At 32.4% G+C, this 22,545-nt stretch overlaps 1 protein-coding gene across 1 annotated transcript; it reads left to right on the top strand.

Annotated features, from left to right (window-relative positions):
• Positions 1 to 774: 774 nt before the first annotated feature.
• Positions 775 to 22,261, top strand: LOC124369143 (ADP-ribosylation factor 2). The gene is made up of 5 exons (XM_046826920.1): positions 775 to 1,028; positions 11,621 to 11,701; positions 14,270 to 14,451; positions 16,079 to 16,204; positions 20,725 to 22,261. The coding sequence occupies exons 1-5, from the start codon at positions 962 to 964 to the stop codon at positions 20,809 to 20,811; spliced, it is 543 nt and encodes a 180-aa protein (XP_046682876.1). The 5' UTR covers positions 775 to 961; the 3' UTR covers positions 20,812 to 22,261.
• Positions 22,262 to 22,545: the final 284 nt, after the last annotated feature.

The following is a 22,545-nucleotide window of genomic DNA, read 5'->3' as shown; positions in this document are numbered from 1 at the left end:
AAACTATCTCTATGTATAAGCTCAACACTGTCACGTACAACATAAGTAGTTCTCCGTACCTAGCTATAAAAACTCACTTTCAACTTGCGGAAAAGAAGTTGAAAATTTCCCCTACGTTGATGACGTAATTACTGATGCAAACATCGTGGATGAGGCCCTAGACCTCCAGCTACAACTTACTGGTTTGTTCCACCGGGTGGCTTCGAGCTCCGAAAAAAGTAGTTCAACTGTAACCTGCTTTTCAAAGTTCTACTCCAGGACTACCTCAAATTGCAGTGTCTCTGGAAAGTTTCCATCTTTAGTATCATAAAATACACACAACACTATAGTTAAGTTAGACACACATAACGCCAACTATGAAGTAACATAAGCAGTTTATTGAAGGTAGTATATGTATTACAAACAAACTACAACAACATAATCGATAATATGTGTTAATAACGTTAATTAAGTTATGTGAAGAATCAATTTTTTTACTTGAGAGTCACACTAACATAGTTATTGTTATACTAATATAGCCTACTACAGGAATTTGTTTGTTTCCAGGTCAAATGCCACGGTATAGCAGGACTCTCAAATAAAAAAAATGAATAGTCATATTCATAGAGCTTTTAAAAAGAAAGCTAATAAAAAGCGGATACTGATTCATTTTAGACACGTATTATCTGTTAGAAATTATACTTTTTATATATAATTTAGTATTCTTTTCATATTTTCAGTGATTATACTGACACTTTTGATGTTTATGGCATTTGTCTTCGTACAGAATGCAGATACGTAGATCCTAGTTCGTTAGGTTGACATTAGACGTCGGTATTAGTAACTTGTTAAGATAACCTAGCCGAAGTTCGAAATACACAAATTGACGTGGCATTATATATATTTTTTTGACTTTTGTGGCAATATTCCACTGATTTGTACTCATAAACATTATTAAAAACATTTGTTCCATAATCCAAACATGGGTCTTACCATCTCTAGTGTATTAACCCGGCTTTTTGGGAAGAAACAGATGAGGATTTTGATGGGTGAGTCAGTTTCATTTAATTTAATTGTTTTACATTCAACATTACATTACATTTCTATTTTATAAATTACATTTAAATCGTTACAGTATCTGGAATTTGGAATAATAACTTTGGTTTAGCTCCAAAGCATTAATTTGTAAACATGCACTATGCTAAAGGGCAGATCAAATACCCTGGCTTACATCATGTACATGTAATAAGTGTTTTAGACCTGTGGGATCAATAGGGTTGAATTGAACTTGTATATTTGAGCCAAATTGTGGAAGATATGGTAACTTTTAAAGAAATTCATGTAAGGCGTGCTTAATTTGCTAAATGATCATTCACTATATAGGTTCCTAACTCAAGTATGGTTGGGTGTACTGATGGAACCTTTTATTGTATGTGGTGATTAGAAACATATCCGTATTAGATATCAGTAAATATTTAATTTAGCCACACTATCTTATTTGTTATTTTTTCTAAAGGATAATAGTTAAAAAGTAAATTTTAAAAACAACAGAATAAATTAAGGGTAAATGTGAAATTAACGGCGGTATTTATTTACAATACCGTGACCATGGAAAATGGACTTTTTCATGGGTTGGGCATTTATAGCCTAGTATTATTATCACAGGTGCATATAAACTGGGGGAAAGAATATTATTGTATTATATTGATGCCTTTCGGGCATTATTGCGTTAAGGAGCAGGGGCATCACGTGATCTGGGATTCGACTTTTGCAAGCTCGAGTTAATTTTTTTTCCAAAAGAGCAAGCAGTGCGCAGCACTGCGCAGCGGGCAGGCATCGTTGACAGGATTAACATACTAGTCACTATCATTTAAATAACTTATCACTTACCTTAATGTTCAGGTGGGTACAGTTTTGCAGCCGCAATCCAGAAATGGTGGATCCGCTTATTGAGGTTTGGGTATTTCGCCTTAAAAAGGTATTCACCCAAATACCCCACAAAATGAGTTTTTTTCCTGCCGTAACGCGGAATTTTATCTTTTACACTTCTCCACGTCCGCTCGATGGTATTTGTGTGGGCGTGAGTGCGTGGGTCCACAAACTCCTTTGAGTGGTTGACTGTCTTATGCACAAACCCCTCGTCCTCTAAGCAGTCGTACGCACGCCAACAATCACTAATAATTGTACTTCCCGGTACAATTTTTTCTTTTATGATCTTTAAGAGAGTTTCCTTGTCCCTTTTCTCTACCGGCACTAGAAAATGTTTTATGTGTGGTACGGTCTATACCACCAAACACCCACTGCCCTTCAATAAGTCTTCCTCTATTATATTTCCGTTTACCAAATTTGGCCTCGTCAATTTCTACAATGTGGCCAACTCCACCTAAAGTTACATCATTATTGGCCACATGGTCAACAAATACTTCGCGACAAAACGAATACCAGTCAACAGCTGTTTTAGAACTAATATTAAAGTTCTTTTCGAGGTAATCTTGTCGCGGCGGCACTAGACACAATATTGACGCAACAACATAAAAAATGTCCGTCAATGGTAAATGGGCGTTTTCAAAGAAAGTCCCCTTTTTCGCACTGGCAGTAAACCGGCACTTAATTTTCTTTCGTTTCGGTGCAGGCGTGTTGTACTTTCCACACCGAAAAAAGAAGTCCCCAAATTCGTTAACAACGAGTTCGTTGCCACACTTCCTATTACCACAACGCCTAGTCCCGTTGTAAGCCCCGTGGTTTACATAAAATTGCAAAACTCCATACTCGTCTTTACGAATCGCTTCCACGTAAGATAACGAACATCCAACACAAAGGTGTGCCATTACCACTACTGAACTAGTTCACAATGGCGTCCCTTCTTTATTAGAGAGAGCCACGGAGTAATACCAATCTGTCAAATAAGGAGGTTAAGAATAGACACGGAGGAACAAAATAGTTCAAAATGGCGTCCCTTCTCTATTTGAGACTGTCAAATATGGATAGTGTTGCCAGAGGTACTGTCAAAAACAGAGTTTTCAGAGAATTTCAAAAAATCGTAACTCCTTTGATTTTCGTTGCCGACAAATTTTTTTTCACTATTGTTTTCAGGAAAAATTGTAGTTTTCAGAAAAAAAATTTGAACATACCTTTTCATGGTCACGATATTGTAAATTGGTACCTTAACGGCAAATGTGAAATTAACGGCAGAGTGCCAAAATGCAAGTTTTGCATAATTAATTTATTGCTATCATCCAAACAATATAAGGTTTCAGGGCTGGAAATGACAATGAAGTTATAAAACATCAAAAGTAGAACTACTTTTCTCATGCGGAATAATATTTCCTTGATCTACATTTTCACTGGGTAACACTTGGTCTTGTTGTGATCATGAATCAACCTTGTATTGGTTGCTGCTGATGTTACCCGTTGCACCATCTTTAGATGTTTGCAGAATAACAATAATACTGAAATCTGGGAAATTTACCCAAATAAACGCTTTTGTTCACTTAGACCTTCTGAGGATAAATTTTCATATTGGACTAACACAAGTGCCTCCAGCCATCGACTACAGTAGCACCTGTAGTGCTGCCCCGTGCTGTTGACAACAAACGAAAAACATCCCTGGAGGTAGTAACTATGACTAAAGTGTTAAGTTCTAGAGGGTCAGATCACAAATGCCTCCGGCCAACACTGCAAGCTAGAAAACCCTAAGTATCAAAGTAAACAAATATTTTTAGTCTACTTAGGTATCATTCGGAGACCACTTCGTCCCTATCCACTATTATTTGATATGTTATTTGGCTATATAAGTAGGTAAATACATATATACATATAGAAAAAGTTGAAGTAAACATTTACCAGTGCTCATATGATCTGATGTAAAATTTCGGTACTATCTCGAGGGATGTTTTTGTTTTTTTATCAGAAGTGTGGGGTGGTCGAAGCTCGCACTGATCGCTAGGGGCATTTCCGATCTGTACTTTTCCAACCACAGATCACGTCCCAGGTTGTCCGACTTTTCCAACGGCAGATCACATTGGATAATCTGGCAAGTAATCTGAGGTCGGGAAAGTACATATTGGAAATGTTTCTGGCCATCTGTGCGGGCTTCAGTGGCGCCACTTCGCACTTCTGACTAAGAAAGAAAAACATCCCTTGAGATAGTGACTAAATTCAAACTCAGATCACGTGAGTGCTCATTAAATTTTTATATTTATAAAGGCCGGGACATACGTATGTCGGCCGTGTGTTGGCCATCATACGGTGAAATAATTGCAGCGCAGTTTTCAACCTGCTAGTCCACACCGACACCAGACCATCGTGCCCGCACCTGGACCAATACATGAAGTTTGAATTTTGGGCACGGTGCGGTCTAAGAACGTCATCTATCACGGATATAGAGACATTTATTGAACAAGTACGTAAGGAAGAGGTTTTTTATACAGTAAACTATTAATGATTTATTACTGTGCTAAAATGACTATAAAACACATGAGGTGGTATTTTAAATTTCTTTACTAATAAAATATTACAAATATGTAGTATACTTAGTGATTTTAGAGCAACTAAATTAAAATAATGTAAAATATATTTTTTATTTTAAAATAACAAGCATTTATTTATTTTACGCATAACTATTTATTTTGAATGTATTGAAATTACTTGTCAAAAATCTTCCCTGTATTTAGTAGGGCTTAGATTTAAAATGTTTATATGACCTTTCATATTTATTTTATTCTTCTAACTACAGTACAGTCTTAAAATTAAAATACTTTTATTTGCAGTCATAAGGTTTGAGAGTGTGAAAAAACATTATTCTCTAGTATATATTTTACAAATATTTACTATGTTTTATCAGTTATAATAAAAATACTTAGAACATGACTAAGTTACTACTTTTTTACTTGCTGAACATTTTTTTTTAAAGTAACTGTCACTTTAAAAGTCAAAACAAATTGTAGAAACAGTGAGATTGTTGCGCTTGGACATCATACAGACATGTGTGGCCTCACAGTAACCGAGCCGTGCCCGCACCGACGCTCGGTCGATTCACGTATGCATGGTGCGGGTATGTATTTTACCTACTTATATACCGTAATAACAAATAGTAGATAGGAACAGAGTGGCCTCCTTCTCTGCAACATCGCTTCCTTTTGGGAAGCAGGAAACAAGAACTGATCTTCATAATGACATGTAATTATCACAGTAAGTCAAATAAAGTCTGTTCTTTTGAATAAAGTAGTTTTTTAGGTCACCGGTAAGAAAACCAAAAATAGTGGCCTTCGGATAATACTAAAGTACACCTTTTTTTCTTTCAACTCACCCAGAAACCCCGATTCCCTCCAGTCTCCTAGTTCAATGGACTATTTGGGATATAAACTGTTAGTAATTTCAAATATGTTAGTAATTTTTGTTCATTATATGGTTTTTGACTGCCTAAAAATGATTTCTGGAGATGAAAATATATTATTGTAAAAATAAGTTTATATTGTTTTAGGTAATGTTGCTAAAGTAACATTACACAGTTTTTCTGATAAATTAAAATGAAATGCAGATCAATAGTGGCCCATATTTAATGTTTTTTAATCAATATTTTTTTACTTTTTATATCAGATGATTTAACAGCCGGAGTTACCTATCATAATAACATTAATATCTCATTCTGTTCCTCCTCCTGAACAAAATTGTATGGTTTTAGGGGGTAGAAAGCATAAATAGATGCTTTTTAATATTGGAAATGGACCTGTTTTATGGTTACCTTTGTATACTGTGCCTCTTGTTATCTTTGTTTTTCAACTTTATCTGCACAGGTGCAGATAACTTGTCTTTATAAGATTGTTTGCTTATCTTACGTTTTTGTTGGTAACATTTTAAATTTTAGTTCTGTCTCATTGATATTATAAACTTGGCAAGGTAACATTTCATTTTCTTCAACAATTTCTTAGAGTATCACAGAACTCCTTAGCAGCCTCGGCATCAGCAGTTAGTTTTTCACTGAAATTGAAACATACCCGACTCCATGACGGGTTTTCCAGCCATCAATCCAGCCCTGACTGCGAACTCACTTCTGGCTTCCAGTTATTTGTGAAAAATTATTGCCTTTTCTTTTAAAATTGGTCCAGATATCAGGGTTTCATTCAGAGATTAGGCTGCGATTGCATTTGTCTCATTTTGTGAGGTGACCTAAGAAAACGCAACACTGTTTAGGAAAGCTCTTGCAAAATTAAGGTGAAAGAGGGAAAGAACGGCTAAACGCGAAAAGTATATACAGTATTGCACTAGGAAAATCGTTTACAATGCTAAAACTACTGTTTTCAATGACATTGTAAGAAAAAATATAAAATATTAGATCACACGACACTGCCGGCCGACGAACCGTGTATATAACAATTACCTGCCTACTCTTGCAGTCAATGACGTGAGGGGGTCATGCACAATGTTAGAGTAGTTTCCAATGAACGCCCATTCTTTTTGCTATGACAGCATTGCTGTGAGCCGTAGCTGACACCTATATGAATGAAAACTAACGTTGTACTCTTGATTATGAAGCCCTCTGAAAGTTCATAATCAATGGTTGTTCGTCTTGACATCTGTAACTAGTACTGGAGATTTTTTAAGGTTATGTTAGTCAGAATTTATTTGGAATGACAGACATTCGTAAAAGGTTAAGCATAACTAATTTAAGCATATAATAGACAGGAATTCATATCAGTGAGGTTTAAACATTGGTGTTTACAAAACAAAGAAGGTTATAGATTTAGTGATATTGGTTCGCATGGGCCAAACTAGTTTTCTAAAGACAAACTGATGTCAAAAGTAACTTGTTTTGTAAAACAATCACTATACTAATTAATTTTATTTTGTATTTTATATTGAGAGAAGACTTCATTTTTATCTATATTTTTACAATAAATTTTAACTGTTATTTTGTAACTTAATTGTTTTTAATAAAACGTCTTCTCAAAAATCTCGTCTCTTAATTATCAAGGTTCAAAATATTTTAACAGAAGTATTTTTATTCAAGTAAAAATTGGTTCTGTAGGCTAAAATAATAGAGAACTTCATACTGTTTTTCGATAAGTATTAACAGCTGAACACCAATGCTAGAAATTAAATTAATAAGTGCTACAGGACAAATATTTTTGCTAAATAATCTTAAGAGCTTGTAGCATTTTTGCTAAAAGTATTTCCACCCACCTTAAACCCTGGTTCAGTTCCTTATCGAGGTTCCGTTCCTTCTTTCTCGTCAGAACCACATCCATAATGCATTATCAAGCAGTTCAAGTCTAGATTTTTTTTTAGTGTTTCCAATTATTAAGAGCGTTTTTGCCATCAATCGTTATTGTATATAATTCAATGTCTTTTCTATTTTTGTGCAATCCTTAATTGTGAAAACGCCTACATTGATTACATTGTAATTTTTTGGAGCGATTCTTCTTTATCCAGTCTTTGTAGCACTGCTAATTTTTCATTTAGTTAAACAGTTACATGTTTACATTTTCTTCCTGACATGTTGAAAAACAAAGAACTCTAAACTAAGTGTTAAACCAACAAAATATAAAACTGCACGGTACAGTTGAAAAACACGCACATCGACAGAAATATCACAAGAAATGACACAGCTCTGAAGAGGGCAAGCGATAATAACTGTAAACAATAGCAAGCGACGGGCGGTGAGTCATCGACAAGTCGGTACAAGCTTACGAGACTGAGCATGGTCGGATTAACCAGAGCAACGGACCAGCCAAGGGCAGATTAGAGTAGTTCTACTATACCTATTTGTATTTACGAATAAAATGCTTTGCAATACTTCATACCAATGCACACAAAAATGCTATTTATAAAGTTACCTCTATATTTATTATTAGTTTGTAAATGTGTTGTGTATCAACTAATAATTGTAGAAGGCATATTGAGTTAGATCTTCGGTATTCTTTTAGAAATATAACTACAAAAATATATTTTTCAAATCCAAACAACAGGCTGTGAGGACATAGCCTGGCAGCAAAATGGTTTAACATACATGGCTTATAGACAATCTAGGACATGCTGATACCACCTGCTCTAAACACAGTCAGTTTATCTACAAAGTTACTGAGATTACTTGACTCTCTCTCTGCTGGATAATCTTGAAGTTTATCTATACTTCTTTATATTCCTATTTTCTTCTATATGTTGCCTATTTTTAACCACTTATGGTCAACAATTTTTTAATAAATTGTAGACTTTGTTTTCTTATCCTTAAATCTTGTTTTAATTTATATAATTATATTTTTTGAAAATTCTAATATTGATATAAATAATTTAATCACATAAACGATCATTGTTTTAAATTTGATTGTTATTATTTTTACCTATCTATTATTTTTGTGCTGTTATTTATATAACATTTTATACCTATTTAACTGCATCTCTTTTTGAAAGCTTGGAAGAATTACATAGATCATTCAGGGAAGAAATGGGTATTCTTTCTAGGTATCAGAATATTAGAATTCCAAATAAAAGTATTGATCAATCCATATTAAATTTAAACACTATAAAAAACCCTCATTATATTTCTTTCTCCAGCATGGTTAGTAAACGATGATGAGGATGGTATCTATTATATTACTGATTATAATATGTTCTTGATTGATTATATATGCTTCTTGTAATCAAAACTTCGAAGTTTAGTGATATATTTATTGTTTATTTACACTGCTCTATTTCTTCTGCTTTAATTTACTGTTTATTGCCCATGATCCTTTATTATTATCATGTAAATAAATATTCTCGGATTGGATTAATATACATATAATGCAAAATTGTCACTCATAATTAATCACAAATTAAATGTAAAGATGTATTAGTTGAAGAGTTTTTATATCAATGTTAAGCTGGATAGTGAAGTAGTTGATGATTAATTGAATAACATGATTAACCTAGGCTTTGAATAATTTAATTGATATTGACACTCAAATCCAAGATGATTCTTACTTGTGTATGGCCCACATTTTATTTAGAGTAACAGAGCTGTAATGGTGTATTTTAAATATTTCATGTCAACATTGCTTATGAAAGTTTTTACATTACATTTCTGTCATTGATAGAGAGCTTTAAACATTGTAACAATGAGCAATTAATAATAAAAATGCTAAAACCTGAATTAATTCTGGTCTGTTAAGAGCTTTTACTGTCAGATAAATTTGTTATGCAATAATAAAAAAAAGGAATCAAATTACCAGAGATGTAGATAATTATATAAACTATCAGCTTGAGTAGGTGTTTAAAGAAACAAAATTTCTTTTATTACATTTGTTTGTTTCTTAATTTTGTAAAATTGTTTCAAAACAACTCTCATCAGTTTCGTCATCACATCAATATTGTCATGTCTACCAAAAGTTGTTTGTTAGCCTAAAAACCATGAAATTTGGTGTATATGACACAGTTTTTAACTTTAATACAGGAGATAAAACCATGTATCTAGTAAACTGTAATTTTATAATTATCTTACATTACTGCTATACTTGTTTATGTTTACAATTGTATTGTGCTATAAATTTCAATAGAAAAACAATTTTTTGTTTTGTAAAGTAAATATTTTTGCACAGTCTAGAAATATGGAATAGTCATTTCAGTTCAAAGTATAATTCAGTTCTTTCCATTTTGTTATGTGGTGTGGGGTGTAAGTCATTTGTTTACATTTCTTGTTTGTCACTGATAATTTTATTGTTTACAGTTACATAAATCAGCTCAAAAGCAAAGTCTCTACAACAGCCTACCTACTTATAATATTAAAGTACAGTTTACAGTACCACTACTGTATTTCTGTCCTTGAAAGTAATTAAAATTATTTGTGTTGATTTAATTCCATAAATAACTTTTATGGAAAATATGGGACTATGACTTTAATTCTCCCTTTAGAGAATCAATATTTTTGTTCTGATAACAATCATTGATATAGGAATCCCTAGCTCTTCTATGTCTCATCACAATCAGCAATGTTTTGACAAATGTCTATTACTCTGCTACCAGAAAAGTAGTGGAAAGGGAAAAATACATATAAATTATATAAAGATAGGAGGGGCGCTGTTTCTACATTAAACTCGTATAACTCTCCAAACTAGACTATACATGGCATTTATTGGACAAACTATCAGGTTATGTACAGTATTTGCAGTTTGGGCAACCTTATTCAACCCACTAAAATTGATTTAGCTATCTTAAACCCTACTCTTGATTTTCCTAAACTTGTAGAGGATTTCAATTAACCATTACAATTTTATGTTTTATACAGGTCTTTGTTTCTTTCATTCTTTTTTTTTTATATGAAGTAAAATCCCACATAGTTAATCGAGGAGTCACGGGCTAAATGGTTTAAATGGTTTGAAAAAATGTTAATTTATTCATCTACATTAATGTGGTCACCTTCAAAATAATCCCCAGATATTATGAACTTGTGCCAGCACTTCTACCAATCCTCAAAACACTTCTCAAGCTCGATCTTTAGGATGGCCTTTAGCTCTTTTAGCGGTGCACTCTTAATGTCATCTATGCTTGTAAAACAAGGGCATAATACATTTTAAAAAATAAAAGGAAGTATAAAATAAATAAAGTCACATAGAGCCATGTCTGGAGAATATGGAGGCAGGTGCATTGTCATGGTGTCATGATTTTTGTTTGGCCAAAAATCCGAAGGTTTTTTCTGATGCTTCACGCAAATGGTGTTGAACTTGCAGTCAGTACTTCTATTGACCGTTTAATCTTGTGGCTAGAATTCATTATGTCCTATGCCATTACAATTTAAGAACACAGTGAGCATAACCTCCATTGCAGTTGTCGAACCCTTTGGTCTAGGCTATTCAGAATGCCTCCACTAGGATGTTGAGCCTAGTTTTGTTGCCATATCCATAAACCTCTGTTTTGTCATCTGTTATAACATGTTTCAGTAATTCTGCATCGCTGTTGACTTCTTTTGTGACTCCTGAGCAACTTCCATTCACCGCTGTTTTTGTTTAAAAATTCAATTATTTTGGAACAAATTTTGCTGCCACAAGTTTCATACCAAAACCATTTACAAAAATTTCATGGCATGAGCCAATTGATATACCAATATCATCAGCAACTTTACCGCTGAGTTCATAAAACACATCTAACCTTAGTAGTTGTTGCCACTGAAAAAGTAATCAGTGAATACAGTCCAAAATTATAATTCAGGAGCATCCACGAAAAATTCCCATTACTTTTTGAACACATCTCCTATATGTACCATATATATTTGTCTTCAGTTCTTTTTTTATCCTTTATGTTTGATTGAGATTTCATACTTTGTTACTTCATTATCAGATCCCAGGGCGTTATAAAATGTCATCTATTAGATTTTGTCAATATTTAAGAGGTTAACAAAGACACCAAACATACACATTTGTCAATGGCGCTTGTCCCCCCCCCCCCCACACACACAGAACACTGTGCAAGCAGAATCTGAACAAGTACTAGACTATATCAGTAAATGAACAAGTATTTATAGCAGAACAGGTGTTTAAAAGCCCACAATGAATCATAAATTCATTTGCTAATACAAAAAATTGAATGCTAATACAATATATGTTATTATGAATACAAACTCAAATAAACTTTTATGTAATTTATTATTATTATGTGTTTTGTGTTATAGTTGGTCTGGATGCCGCTGGAAAGACTACAATTTTGTACAAATTGAAACTCGGAGAGATTGTTACAACCATTCCAACAATAGGTATGTAAATACGCTATTAGATTTTATACATTTTTTCAAACAAGAGCATTATATTGACTTGAATAGCATGTTACCAGTTTTTGACTAATTGTTTGTCAAATGTAATGGTGATAAGTCTAAAAGGTGACATTGAATTTTTCCTACATTTTTAAAAGGCGTTTGGAAAATGTAAGCAGTGTGCATCAATCAGAGTAAGGCTAAATGTATTTGACATAGTATGTGTAAATTATTATTATGAAGCCAATGAATAATTAATTGTTTATTGTTATAGAATATTGAGATATTTTTTACTTCTTATTAAACTTTCATGAATAGCCATCAAACTTGTATTAACCAAAATAACAACCCTTTTAACCCTTTGACGCCAGCACTATTTGACGTGCGCTGTGCCTGAGTGGCGGTGCGCAAGACCTGCCTGCCCTCGCTGGGTGGCGGGATCTCACGTCCTGCGCATCGTTCTAGTTATTTGCCTCTAACTTTCTTATTTTTTATTTAATTGGTTCCCAGTAAATTTTTTATTTTGTAAAACTAAATTCCTTTTATTTTGAATTAATCTTACAAATTTTCGGTCAGTTTTACATGAATTTAGTTTGAAAAACTTGTGTTTCATTATATTTTAAGCGTGTTTTGTGGTAAAAAAACATAGAATGAAGCTGTTTTCAAATATTTATCATTGAAATTAGTTTTAATATCAGTATACAGCTTATGTTAGATTTTAATTAGAAAAGAAACATTTTCTTTGGGATAAGAGTACACCAATACGTTTTTATAGTTACAAATTGTATTGAGTAAAGTTCAGGAAATTAAAGTTATTTACACAGATTGAAATAGATTCGAGTATGATTTTCAAGTCCTTTTAATAATATAGCATGATGTAATACCTTTGAAAGCAAGGATCCAAATACAATCCTACGTCATAACCACTGCAGTAGATAGTGGATCTCTTCTCTCTTCCGGCTTTGCGGCACACTACACAGCGTCGTCTAGCAGAAAGCCTAGTGGTTTTTCGTATGATAGGACTCTGAACAATTCACTCAGTGGGACAAAAACGAAGAAAAAGTCCTAGGACAAGCTTTAATCGAAAGTCACTAAGAGGCTTCTTTGTTCCATTTTCAGGTTTGTAGAGAATATAGCTGTTCAATACAGTGGTATCCAAAAATGAAAGAATAGTTTCTTTGCAAATAAACGTTTCAAAACAAAGTCAACAATTTCCTAGTATTAGTTATTTGTTAAAAATACAACCTTTTAAGAAACAAACAAAAAACATTTGGCATGAAAAGGTTAGGAGATACAAAATAAAGAACAAAGCACTACAGCACGGGACAGCAGGTGTCCCGCGCGCTACTCGGCCACTCATCACGAGTGGGACAGATGCTGTCCCGGCCGACCACAAAGGGTTAATCAGTGTTGTTCATTTCTTGACTAATACTTTACATTCTATAGATAGTTACATTTTTAGAATGTAATATTTCAGGTGATGATAAGATTTACGAAACCCAGACTTGGAGTATGGCTTTTATAGAATGTTAAAATACAGTAAGAATTTATTCCAGAATATGAGTGTAAAATGCAATCATAAACTACTCTCAGAGCACTTCAAAACATTAAGAATTATGGATATGACTTAAGATCTAATTCTCAACTTGGTTCTTTTACAATACATGGCTATTTCTATTCCAAAATTAAAATTTCTCTATTGAACTTAAAAGTTTCATGAAGTACTTATGAAAAATAATTATTTACATAGGCTTAAATGTATTATTCATTACCAATTTATTATAAACTGTCATATATACACCTTGTGATATTCAAAATAAACCAGTTATGGTAACAAAACTATTTCACACTAAGCAATTTCACACTAAGCATTTTTCAGATCGAAGTGTCATTTCATACCTAAACAGAAGTTTGCTATGTACACATTGAAATTTCTGTCATTTGTATGAAAATGCGATGGGAAAATATGACAATAGATGTTTTAAAAGATGACAACTGTAATGTTTCTCAAAGGTGTCATAGCACCTAAGCAGTGCATCATACAAGCAATACTAAACCGATGTGCTTTTAATCTCTCCAAATGTAATAAAACATTACAGCTTTATGAAATCAAATAGCCCTTATTGACTCCAACTCTTCACACTCATCTTTTTCAAAACATGTTCTTAATCCTAAATATAAGCTGGCTGCTTAACATATAGAAGTTTTATTTAAAAAATACTTAACTAGCTCAGATAGTCAATTAGTCACATTTTTGGAAGCATTTTGTTTTGTAATACTGTATTTAATTATAATAATTTTTTTATTGTGAAAATTGAAACATTTGATACATTTAGCATGTTCTCTTTATGCGTTGTTATTATTATTTATCTATTATTTTTGAGTTTATTGGAATACTGTTATTTAGTTTAAAATTTAAGGTATGCAAATCTCAACTTGATTGTCCAAATAGATGTGACTGATTAGGAAATTAATCATGTGATTTTAAAAGATGGATGTGGCAGTCACAATTATTGCATTTCAAACTGCATAAGGTCTAAAACGTACAGTAACATATGGTTGTGTTTACAGGCTTCAATGTAGAAACTGTGGAGTACAAGAACATCTGTTTCACTGTTTGGGATGTGGGAGGCCAGGACAAGATCAGACCTCTCTGGAGACACTACTTCCAAAACACCCAAGGACTTATCTTCGTTGTGGACTCGAGTGATAAGGACAGGATCTCAGAATCTGAAAAGGAACTTTCAAATATGGTTTGTGGTTTCCTTTATTCTATTGATGGATGCAATAAAATCTTGAAAATATAATGGGAAAGTCAGTAATAGTTGATTAGAAATTAATTGATGTTAGTATCATCCAATATCGGGCTCTTACGAGGGAGTGAGCATGAGTTAGCTGCCAGTTCCACCTCTGAAGCATTGCTTTTAACATGAGGCTAAAGTTTAAAACTGTGTTATAAATAGGAACTCGTCTCAGATCTATAATTGTTCCACTATACAAACTTACATATTAGTGTCTCAGTGGTAATGATTTGTTTAATAATATGATTATCTGTTAATATAAATGGTTTATATTTTATATTCAGTACAGATTGTCATATAATAAACACAATAACGAGTATAAAAAATGCAGATCAGAGATAGTAGATATGCAGTATTAAGAGATAATCATATTGTTAACAACTCATTAGCATTGAGACACTAAATCTAAATCTATGTTTAGTGATAAATTTATGGATTTGAAAAGAGTTCCTATTCATAATACAGTTTAAAATTTTAATTGTCATGTTAAAAGAGAAGCCTCAGAGGTGCAATTGTATAAAACACAACATATTTAAAAACATATTTGTATCTTACAGCCTATATTGGATATGTTTACATTTAATTTTTGGGGTAAACACATGCACATGTGTCCTCATACGGCACCGAATGCTGAGTTATGCACTGTTTACGTGGTCTGCATTTGACATTGAACCGGTTACTTGATGACCGTATTCCCGCTGTATGTTGTTGCTTACTAAGTTCTTAGATGCAAAAACTAACCAAATAATTTTATTTTCATGAGTGTTGCTTAACCTGTTTTTGTTGATTTTTATTGTCTGTTTCGTTTTTCATCAGCTGGCTGATAAGGCTTTGTAGAGTGAATTTAAATATAATTTAATTGATAGTGATGGATGTGGGAAGAATGCCACCGCACCTTTGTTGCCCAAAATTATTTCAAGTCCTTTTATATTCTAGTAAATTACTAAAGAATGAATGGCGAACCATGAGAATATTGTAATAACTTTTATATACATATACTGTCAAAAGAGTTTGACTTTTTTAATTCAGTGTTGCGAGTTATGAATCTTGCTATAGAGTAAAGTAGTGAAGAATTGTGCATGGAATCATTGATAAAAATAGTGGTGCGTATTAAATTGATTTTGTTTTATGTTAAAATTTTAGATATGTATTAGTTATGTCTCTCTTTGTAAAAACACATTATCGACCATTACAAAAAAAAAAAAAAACTAAATAACTCTTAAAAATTGTTTAGTTAAAAAAGTGTCTTGTATTTTATGTACATTAGTTTTTTCATACACATACAATGTTTTGTTAATTTATATTTTATACAACATTATAGAAGAACATTTATTTAAGCAATGTTTCAAATGTCATTACTCTTTAAAAAGAATTATTGCAATAAAATCAAACCTCTTATATTTTTACTAAAATAATGCTGCTACCAGGCCTAAAGAGGCTTAAACAACTACTACAATTAGTTAAAAGTTTAGTTTGTGTAAATCTTGCACAGTTTATGTTTAGCAAATTGTGCAAAATCCTGACTCTAATTCTATGATTAATATTGTTATACCATTCTCAAAATTGTATTTTTGTTCAGCTGCAGGAGGATGAGTTGCGTGATGCTGTGTTGCTTGTGTTTGCCAACAAGCAAGACCTGCCTAATGCCATGAGCGCATCTGAACTGACCGACAAGCTCGGTTTGAATCAACTAAGAAACCGACATGTAAGTTTTCTCATTCTTAGCCTTTCTTTATTTGAGAAAAAGTGTTAGCTGTAATGTTTTATTATTTATGTTCCCTAAAAGATTTTATTAGGGCTTTAGACCTTATTCTGACTTAATGTGTAACTCGAACAGTGCTCCATTTAGCAGAGCCTTGCTGATATGCTATCAACTGTCTAAACCAGTTGATTTTATTGGAAATACTGGCTTCAATTTTGTAACTGTAAATAATAATCGGTTAAATTATCAAAGAGAGTTAGGTAACTAAGGCTGATGTTGGCTAAATCCAGAGATGTTTGTTTCTATGCCAGTTAGCTAATTCTTTTTATAGCATGGATATTAAATCAACATAAATGTTTACACAACATTCTTAAATTTTTACAGAATATTCTTGTAGCAATGATTTGTAAACAAAAAAATATGATTAATTAAACTTCAAAATTGCGGGAAACAATCTTTTTGATTTCCATTTGTTAATATGCAGTTCAGATCATTACTGTTCTAGTCGCAGGTTATTTCAGTATAATTTCCTTTCTTAGTTACTTATATCTGCATAGTGTTTGGCTTTCTTAACCCATTGCGGATCACTGACGAGCTGGGCTCGTCACGCGGCGGCCGGTCCTAACGAGATCAGGTCGCAAAAGCGGTCTGCTTTTAAATTTCCCTCCAAATAGTTCTTTTAATGTCTGATAGATCGGGCGATCGTCTTCACTTGTCTACTAAGAGTGTTTAACAACGGTCTACGTTTAGAGTTTTCAAAAGTTTTATAAATATCCTACAGATTGCAGTTGTATGTCGAAGTTGAAAAATCATTCGAATGAGTTTACTCTCTGTTATTTAGTGCTTCTGATTGGGTGTTTTCCTAAGTTGTTATTATAATAGTTTTGAGGTTAGTGACACAACTAAACAACGCAGACGTACATATTGGCGGGTTTAGTCTAGACAATGGCGCGGATGTTGTAATCGCTTCGCCCGAGCCGCTTTATTTAGACTATGATTCAGACATCATCCCTGCCACCCCGGAACCTTGCTCGTGTGTTATCGTTCCTACATCACGGATACCCCAGCAGGTCCTTGTTCCATCTGAACGAATACCTTCACAGCTGAATATTCTAGTATACAATAGCGAGCGATAAGATGTGGCGCACCATTGCTGTTCGTTCGGCGGCCCGCTGACCGTAAATTAATTCGTGCCCGCTGGTGCCCGCACGCCAAAACAATACGATCCGCAATGGGTTAAGGAGGTTTCTAAAATCCTCTCCACTTGTAAGCTACATTAACACTAATGTACAAATTTTCTGTGATAATTATCATGTATCAATGTGTCTAATCTATAAAAACAAAAGATAGCTTTCAGCTGACTTAAAAAATTTACTTAAGAATAAAATCCAAATTGTACAGATCATCCATTAAAATGTAGTTAAATTAATGTTATTGATAAATAAATGAAATTTTTGTTTCAAGACAATGAAGTATTTGATGAGTTAGGATTAGTTTATAAAATTTAAACCATTTCTCTTGGAAGCCTTTCATGAACTGTTGATGGCAATATTGAGATCCAGGAGCTCTTGGATTAACAAGTTAAACTTTTGAATAAGAGGTCAGGTTTAGAACAACAAAAATCAGACCAAATAGCAGCAACTTAAAAACCAAATGTCTGCAAAATGGTTAATGATATATGGAACAAATGGGGACTCATCATTTAAACAAGAAAAGCCTTTGTTCATAACCTAATATCACCGAGGAAATTGCTAGTGCTGATGTGAACAAATTCAATATGTCTTTGGTTACAGTAACCAGGTGGAACACTAAGGCTAGTGCCTATAACACTTTTCTTGTGCTGTAGCTAACTGTGATTTTCAGGTGATCTTTTAGTAATAAATAATAAAAATGCCTTTGATTGCAAACATTTATCAGTTACATCTGGTGTTCAGAACAACTCTAGCCTCTTAGTATTGTTACTTACTACGTTAAAAGCTATCATTAATGTATCCATTCAGAGAAATACTCCTTAATTACCATACAGATGGACCTTTATAGTCATTTGAGGAGGCTATAAATGTGAGTAATCAATGATGGACTTGTCTAGAGAATAATTGGGATAAAATATTTTCATTCATGACAATTAATAGCTCTCCAACATTTTTGCTTTGTCTCAAATCATGGCACCAACTGACCATGTATCAGTCTCCTTTGTCTCAGATAAATTGTTTGTTTTTTAGATATAACTGGAAATACATTACTACCTGAACTGTGATAGTATATCATGCTCGCTGCCATTTAAGATATGTTTGTTAAGATTTCATGAGATCTAATCTGGAAGTATTATTTGAAACTTTTTTGAGTCAAGGTTTGCATTCATCAAGGTTTCAATTCATTAAAATGTCCTCAATATTTATCTCAAAACTCATGCTCCAGGCTATGATTATGATAAGTGCTTATTCGTCCCTGAATTTAGTACTTACCTAAGACTAAAAATTTAAACACCAGCTAAAAATAGTGGCACCAACATCAACTTGTTGGTATTAAACATTGACACCCCTCAATATAGGTCGACTAGTCTACACTTTGGATGGGTTCTACCATTCAAAATATTAAAACGGGCAGAGTACAATAAGCGGTCCCGGTTTTTATATAGCTTTTTACAATCATTGATACTTTATATATTGAATAACAGAACTATCAATCGATATCAACTTATCTAAATTACTAAATTAGAGTCACATGTTTCAAATTAATAGAAATCGTTTAAAAAATTACGTAGTGTCATAAATAATAAAGGAACCATAACCATTAATCAAACTAGAAATTAAGACAGATTATAGGAAAAGTTGTCATTTAAATAATAAAGAAAATGTAACAACAAAACAAACATCTTGAAACCGAGAAAGACAGTAAATGATCTTTATGTGTTATTTTGTTTAGTTTTCTAAAGTTAACTATCCTTTTTTATTTAAAGAAGTTACTTATAGAACAAATTTTGTTTAGAATATGAAAATGTGTTTACAATTGCTACATATGATTTACTTATTATTAAAATTAATTACTATTGGTTGATTATATCGATGTGTATAATAATTAAATATCATTTGATAATTTAGATATAAGAACCGGGTCCACTCTTCGTATTCTACCCATTAAAACATTTATAAATTGAGTGATAAAATAAACAATAAATATTATGAAGCCATTGTTTACTGGTTTAAAATACAAGTATTTTATGATTATAAATTGATGAAAACACATACAAGATGAAATATCATAGAAAAATAACACAATATATACATTAATTATTATAACACTCCTGTAATACCAAAATATGTTACTGTCAACTTTACAAAAATATTCAAATAGTTTTTACATGTCAAAACTAAAATGACTAGGTAATAAATCACTGGGGAACATCTTTTCATTCTTGCAAAACAAAAATTCCCTTTAGTATTATTCTTTTGGAAGTATTGGTAGTTTTTTACTTCTAATTGCTAATTATGGAACTACTTTATAAGTTGTTAAAATTAAGTGATAATGTTCATCGGGAATTTCAGTACATATTTGGAATAGTTTACTTTGTTGAGAACAAACTGGTTTAGTTAATTGGGAAAACACTGATTTAGTTGGGAAACAATTGGAGGCCTGTAGTTATAAAGCAAATAAAATTAATAAGTGACGATCATACTAAAAACATGCTAAAAACATCATACTCCTCTCTTTTTGAGGCACGTTTTCAATATGGTCTAATAGTTTGGGGTACTTCTGTTACAAATTTGAAAAGGATCCTTGTCTTGCAAGATAGGCCATTAGGATCCTCCAAAGTCGAGAATCCTGTAGAGAAGCTTTTAAAGCACAGAAGATTGTGCTATACATTCATGAAGTAATCCTGTATGTCGACAGTGAAGAACTCCCAAAACAGAATACCATACACCAACACAACACAAGACAAATTACATTCTACCAAACCACTATTTCACATTGTACGAGAAAAACCTTCATACATGGGTAGAAAACTGTTCAACTATCTCCCGCAGGACCTGTTTGTAAGAGTGGGAAAGCTTTGAAGACCTCACTGTACAGATGGCTTCAAGAACGACCCTACTACAGCCTGGAAGAATTCCTACTGAATTCAATTTGGCAAAATACCACAATTATTGTACTTTTCTTTCTTGACAATATTTGTAATCTTAATGACGACAAATAAAGATGATTCTGATTCTGAACATGTAGATATATCATATTTGTTGGTTATATTCCTGATTGATGGTTAAATATGTCATAGAAGTGAAGATGACACGACTGGCAATGAGTCTTTGGACACTGTCAAGAGACTCAAAATAAGTTGTTGGGCGGATAAAAGATTAAATGTTTTTAAAACTGCATGTGTTACAATGTGTGATTTTGATTTTTTATATGATTTTTGTGAACCTAACAAGTTATAAGCAAGCTCTAGATCAATTAGAGTAATGAATTAGTAATATTTTTTGTAATCTGTGCTCATGTAGATTAAAGTTTGGTATGTTTTGTTACAGTGGTATATCCAAGCGACATGTGCTACTCAGGGGCATGGCCTCTACGAGGGTCTTGACTGGTTGTCCAACGAATTGGCCAAGAAGTGATTCACTTGTGCCTTTTATTGTGATAATCATTTTGGACTATTGTGTAAAGATTGGTTTTGTGCAAGGCAGTGTGAGTTTTAGGGCCTCGTACATTCTTTGGTCTCTAACTGTTTGATCTTTAAACTACATTCTTAAAAGTTGTATTTTTCAGAAAATTAGGTATAAAGTTTTTCAGTTTATTTATAAGTTTCAAGAAGCATCTACATGATGTAGTGTTACGTTTTGTTGTATTATTAATAAGTCTTGGAAAACTGTTTCTTCATTAGTTTTCAGGACTAAATAATTGTCCTGTAAATTAACAAATTCAAAATTCTTGATAGTATGCACTGTACAATTATACATAATATTAATAACATACAGGGTGGAAAAAGTATAGGTAGCTTTGTAACTGTTACATGGATGCCTTAAAAACTAGTTTCCCTCGTAATCCTCAAATTCTTAATCACCTCAGGGAGACCATCAATCACGATTCAGTGAAATTTCTTAAATATAATTTTAGTCCAAGATATACATAATTTGAGATTATAAGGGTACTAATTTAAAAAATCTTCAAATTTAGACTTTTCTAATAGTATAATGGCTTTTTATAGTTGTCTTAGTTCTCGATATTGAATAAACCAATAATTTTGATTTTAGTAGAGCAAATAGGCAAAAATAGTTTATGCTAGTAAAAGTTAAAAATGCCAAACCACAGTGACACAATAAATAGATATAGTTGGTCAATTAATTTTGGTTATAAGAACGTATTTTTATGAACTGAAAAGTAAAGGCTGAGAATAAAAATTACGAAAGTCCACTTGTGACACATAAATTTTTAGCTCTCACGATTATCAGTTTTGAGCCTGATTGACCAGCAAATATAAAATAAAAATAATTCATGTTTAATCAGTATCTAGGTTTCATAAAATTTGCCGCTACCATTGTCGATTAGTCTACATTGAAGTTTTCTCTAATAATCATTCTTGTCTTTTAAATATTATTAAATTCATGTATGTTTTGACTGAAAAGTATATTTTTCTTATTCTTTACACACATCTGGTGGTACATTCCAGAAATGAAACTGTTTTGATTCTTATTCCATCCTGTATATTTCAAATAGTTACATAATACTAGCATTAGATATACTATTTTCCATTCATTGTTTTATAATCAATTAATTGTTTGCTGTGGGTTTAAAAATTCAGTTTTGTACAGTCAGTTGTGACTTTCCTTTGTTTTTCATACTTTTATAATTGTCACTGTTTTTAATCTTCTGTGAAATATATATTTCATGTTGAAAGGTATAACTAAATAAGAATTATAAGTAAGTTATGGATAAATAATAACCTAAGCGTCATGTGATTGAACATAGCAGTTCCAGCTACTGTATATAAAATGGAAGATTGTGTTTAGCTTAGATGCAGTTCCATATGTTGTTTATTTTAAATAAATTTGCATTATTTAAAACAAATTACGTAATTTTTTATTTGGATGCCCTTACTAAAATAATTCAAATTAGTTGAAAAGAAATGTACTTCAGACACATAATTGTATTATATTAAAACCTTTAAACTGTTATGGAATAGATCTTGATGTGAGTGTGCAATTTAAGTTTCTTCCTTTTTAACATTACTGGTTCAAAGTATAAAAGGAAAAGCAAAATTAAAACCGGTTAACTCACCAAATTGTTTTCAGCTCAGTCAATAACTAACATGATCGGTTTTAGTCATAGTGTCATAATCAGATGCTATACAA

Source organism: Homalodisca vitripennis, chromosome X, assembly GCF_021130785.1.
Source record: "Homalodisca vitripennis isolate AUS2020 chromosome X, UT_GWSS_2.1, whole genome shotgun sequence".
Lineage (NCBI taxonomy): Eukaryota > Metazoa > Arthropoda > Insecta > Hemiptera > Cicadellidae > Homalodisca > Homalodisca vitripennis.
Note: the sequence above shows the minus strand (reverse complement) of the source record. Positions and strands in the feature narration are given on the sequence as shown.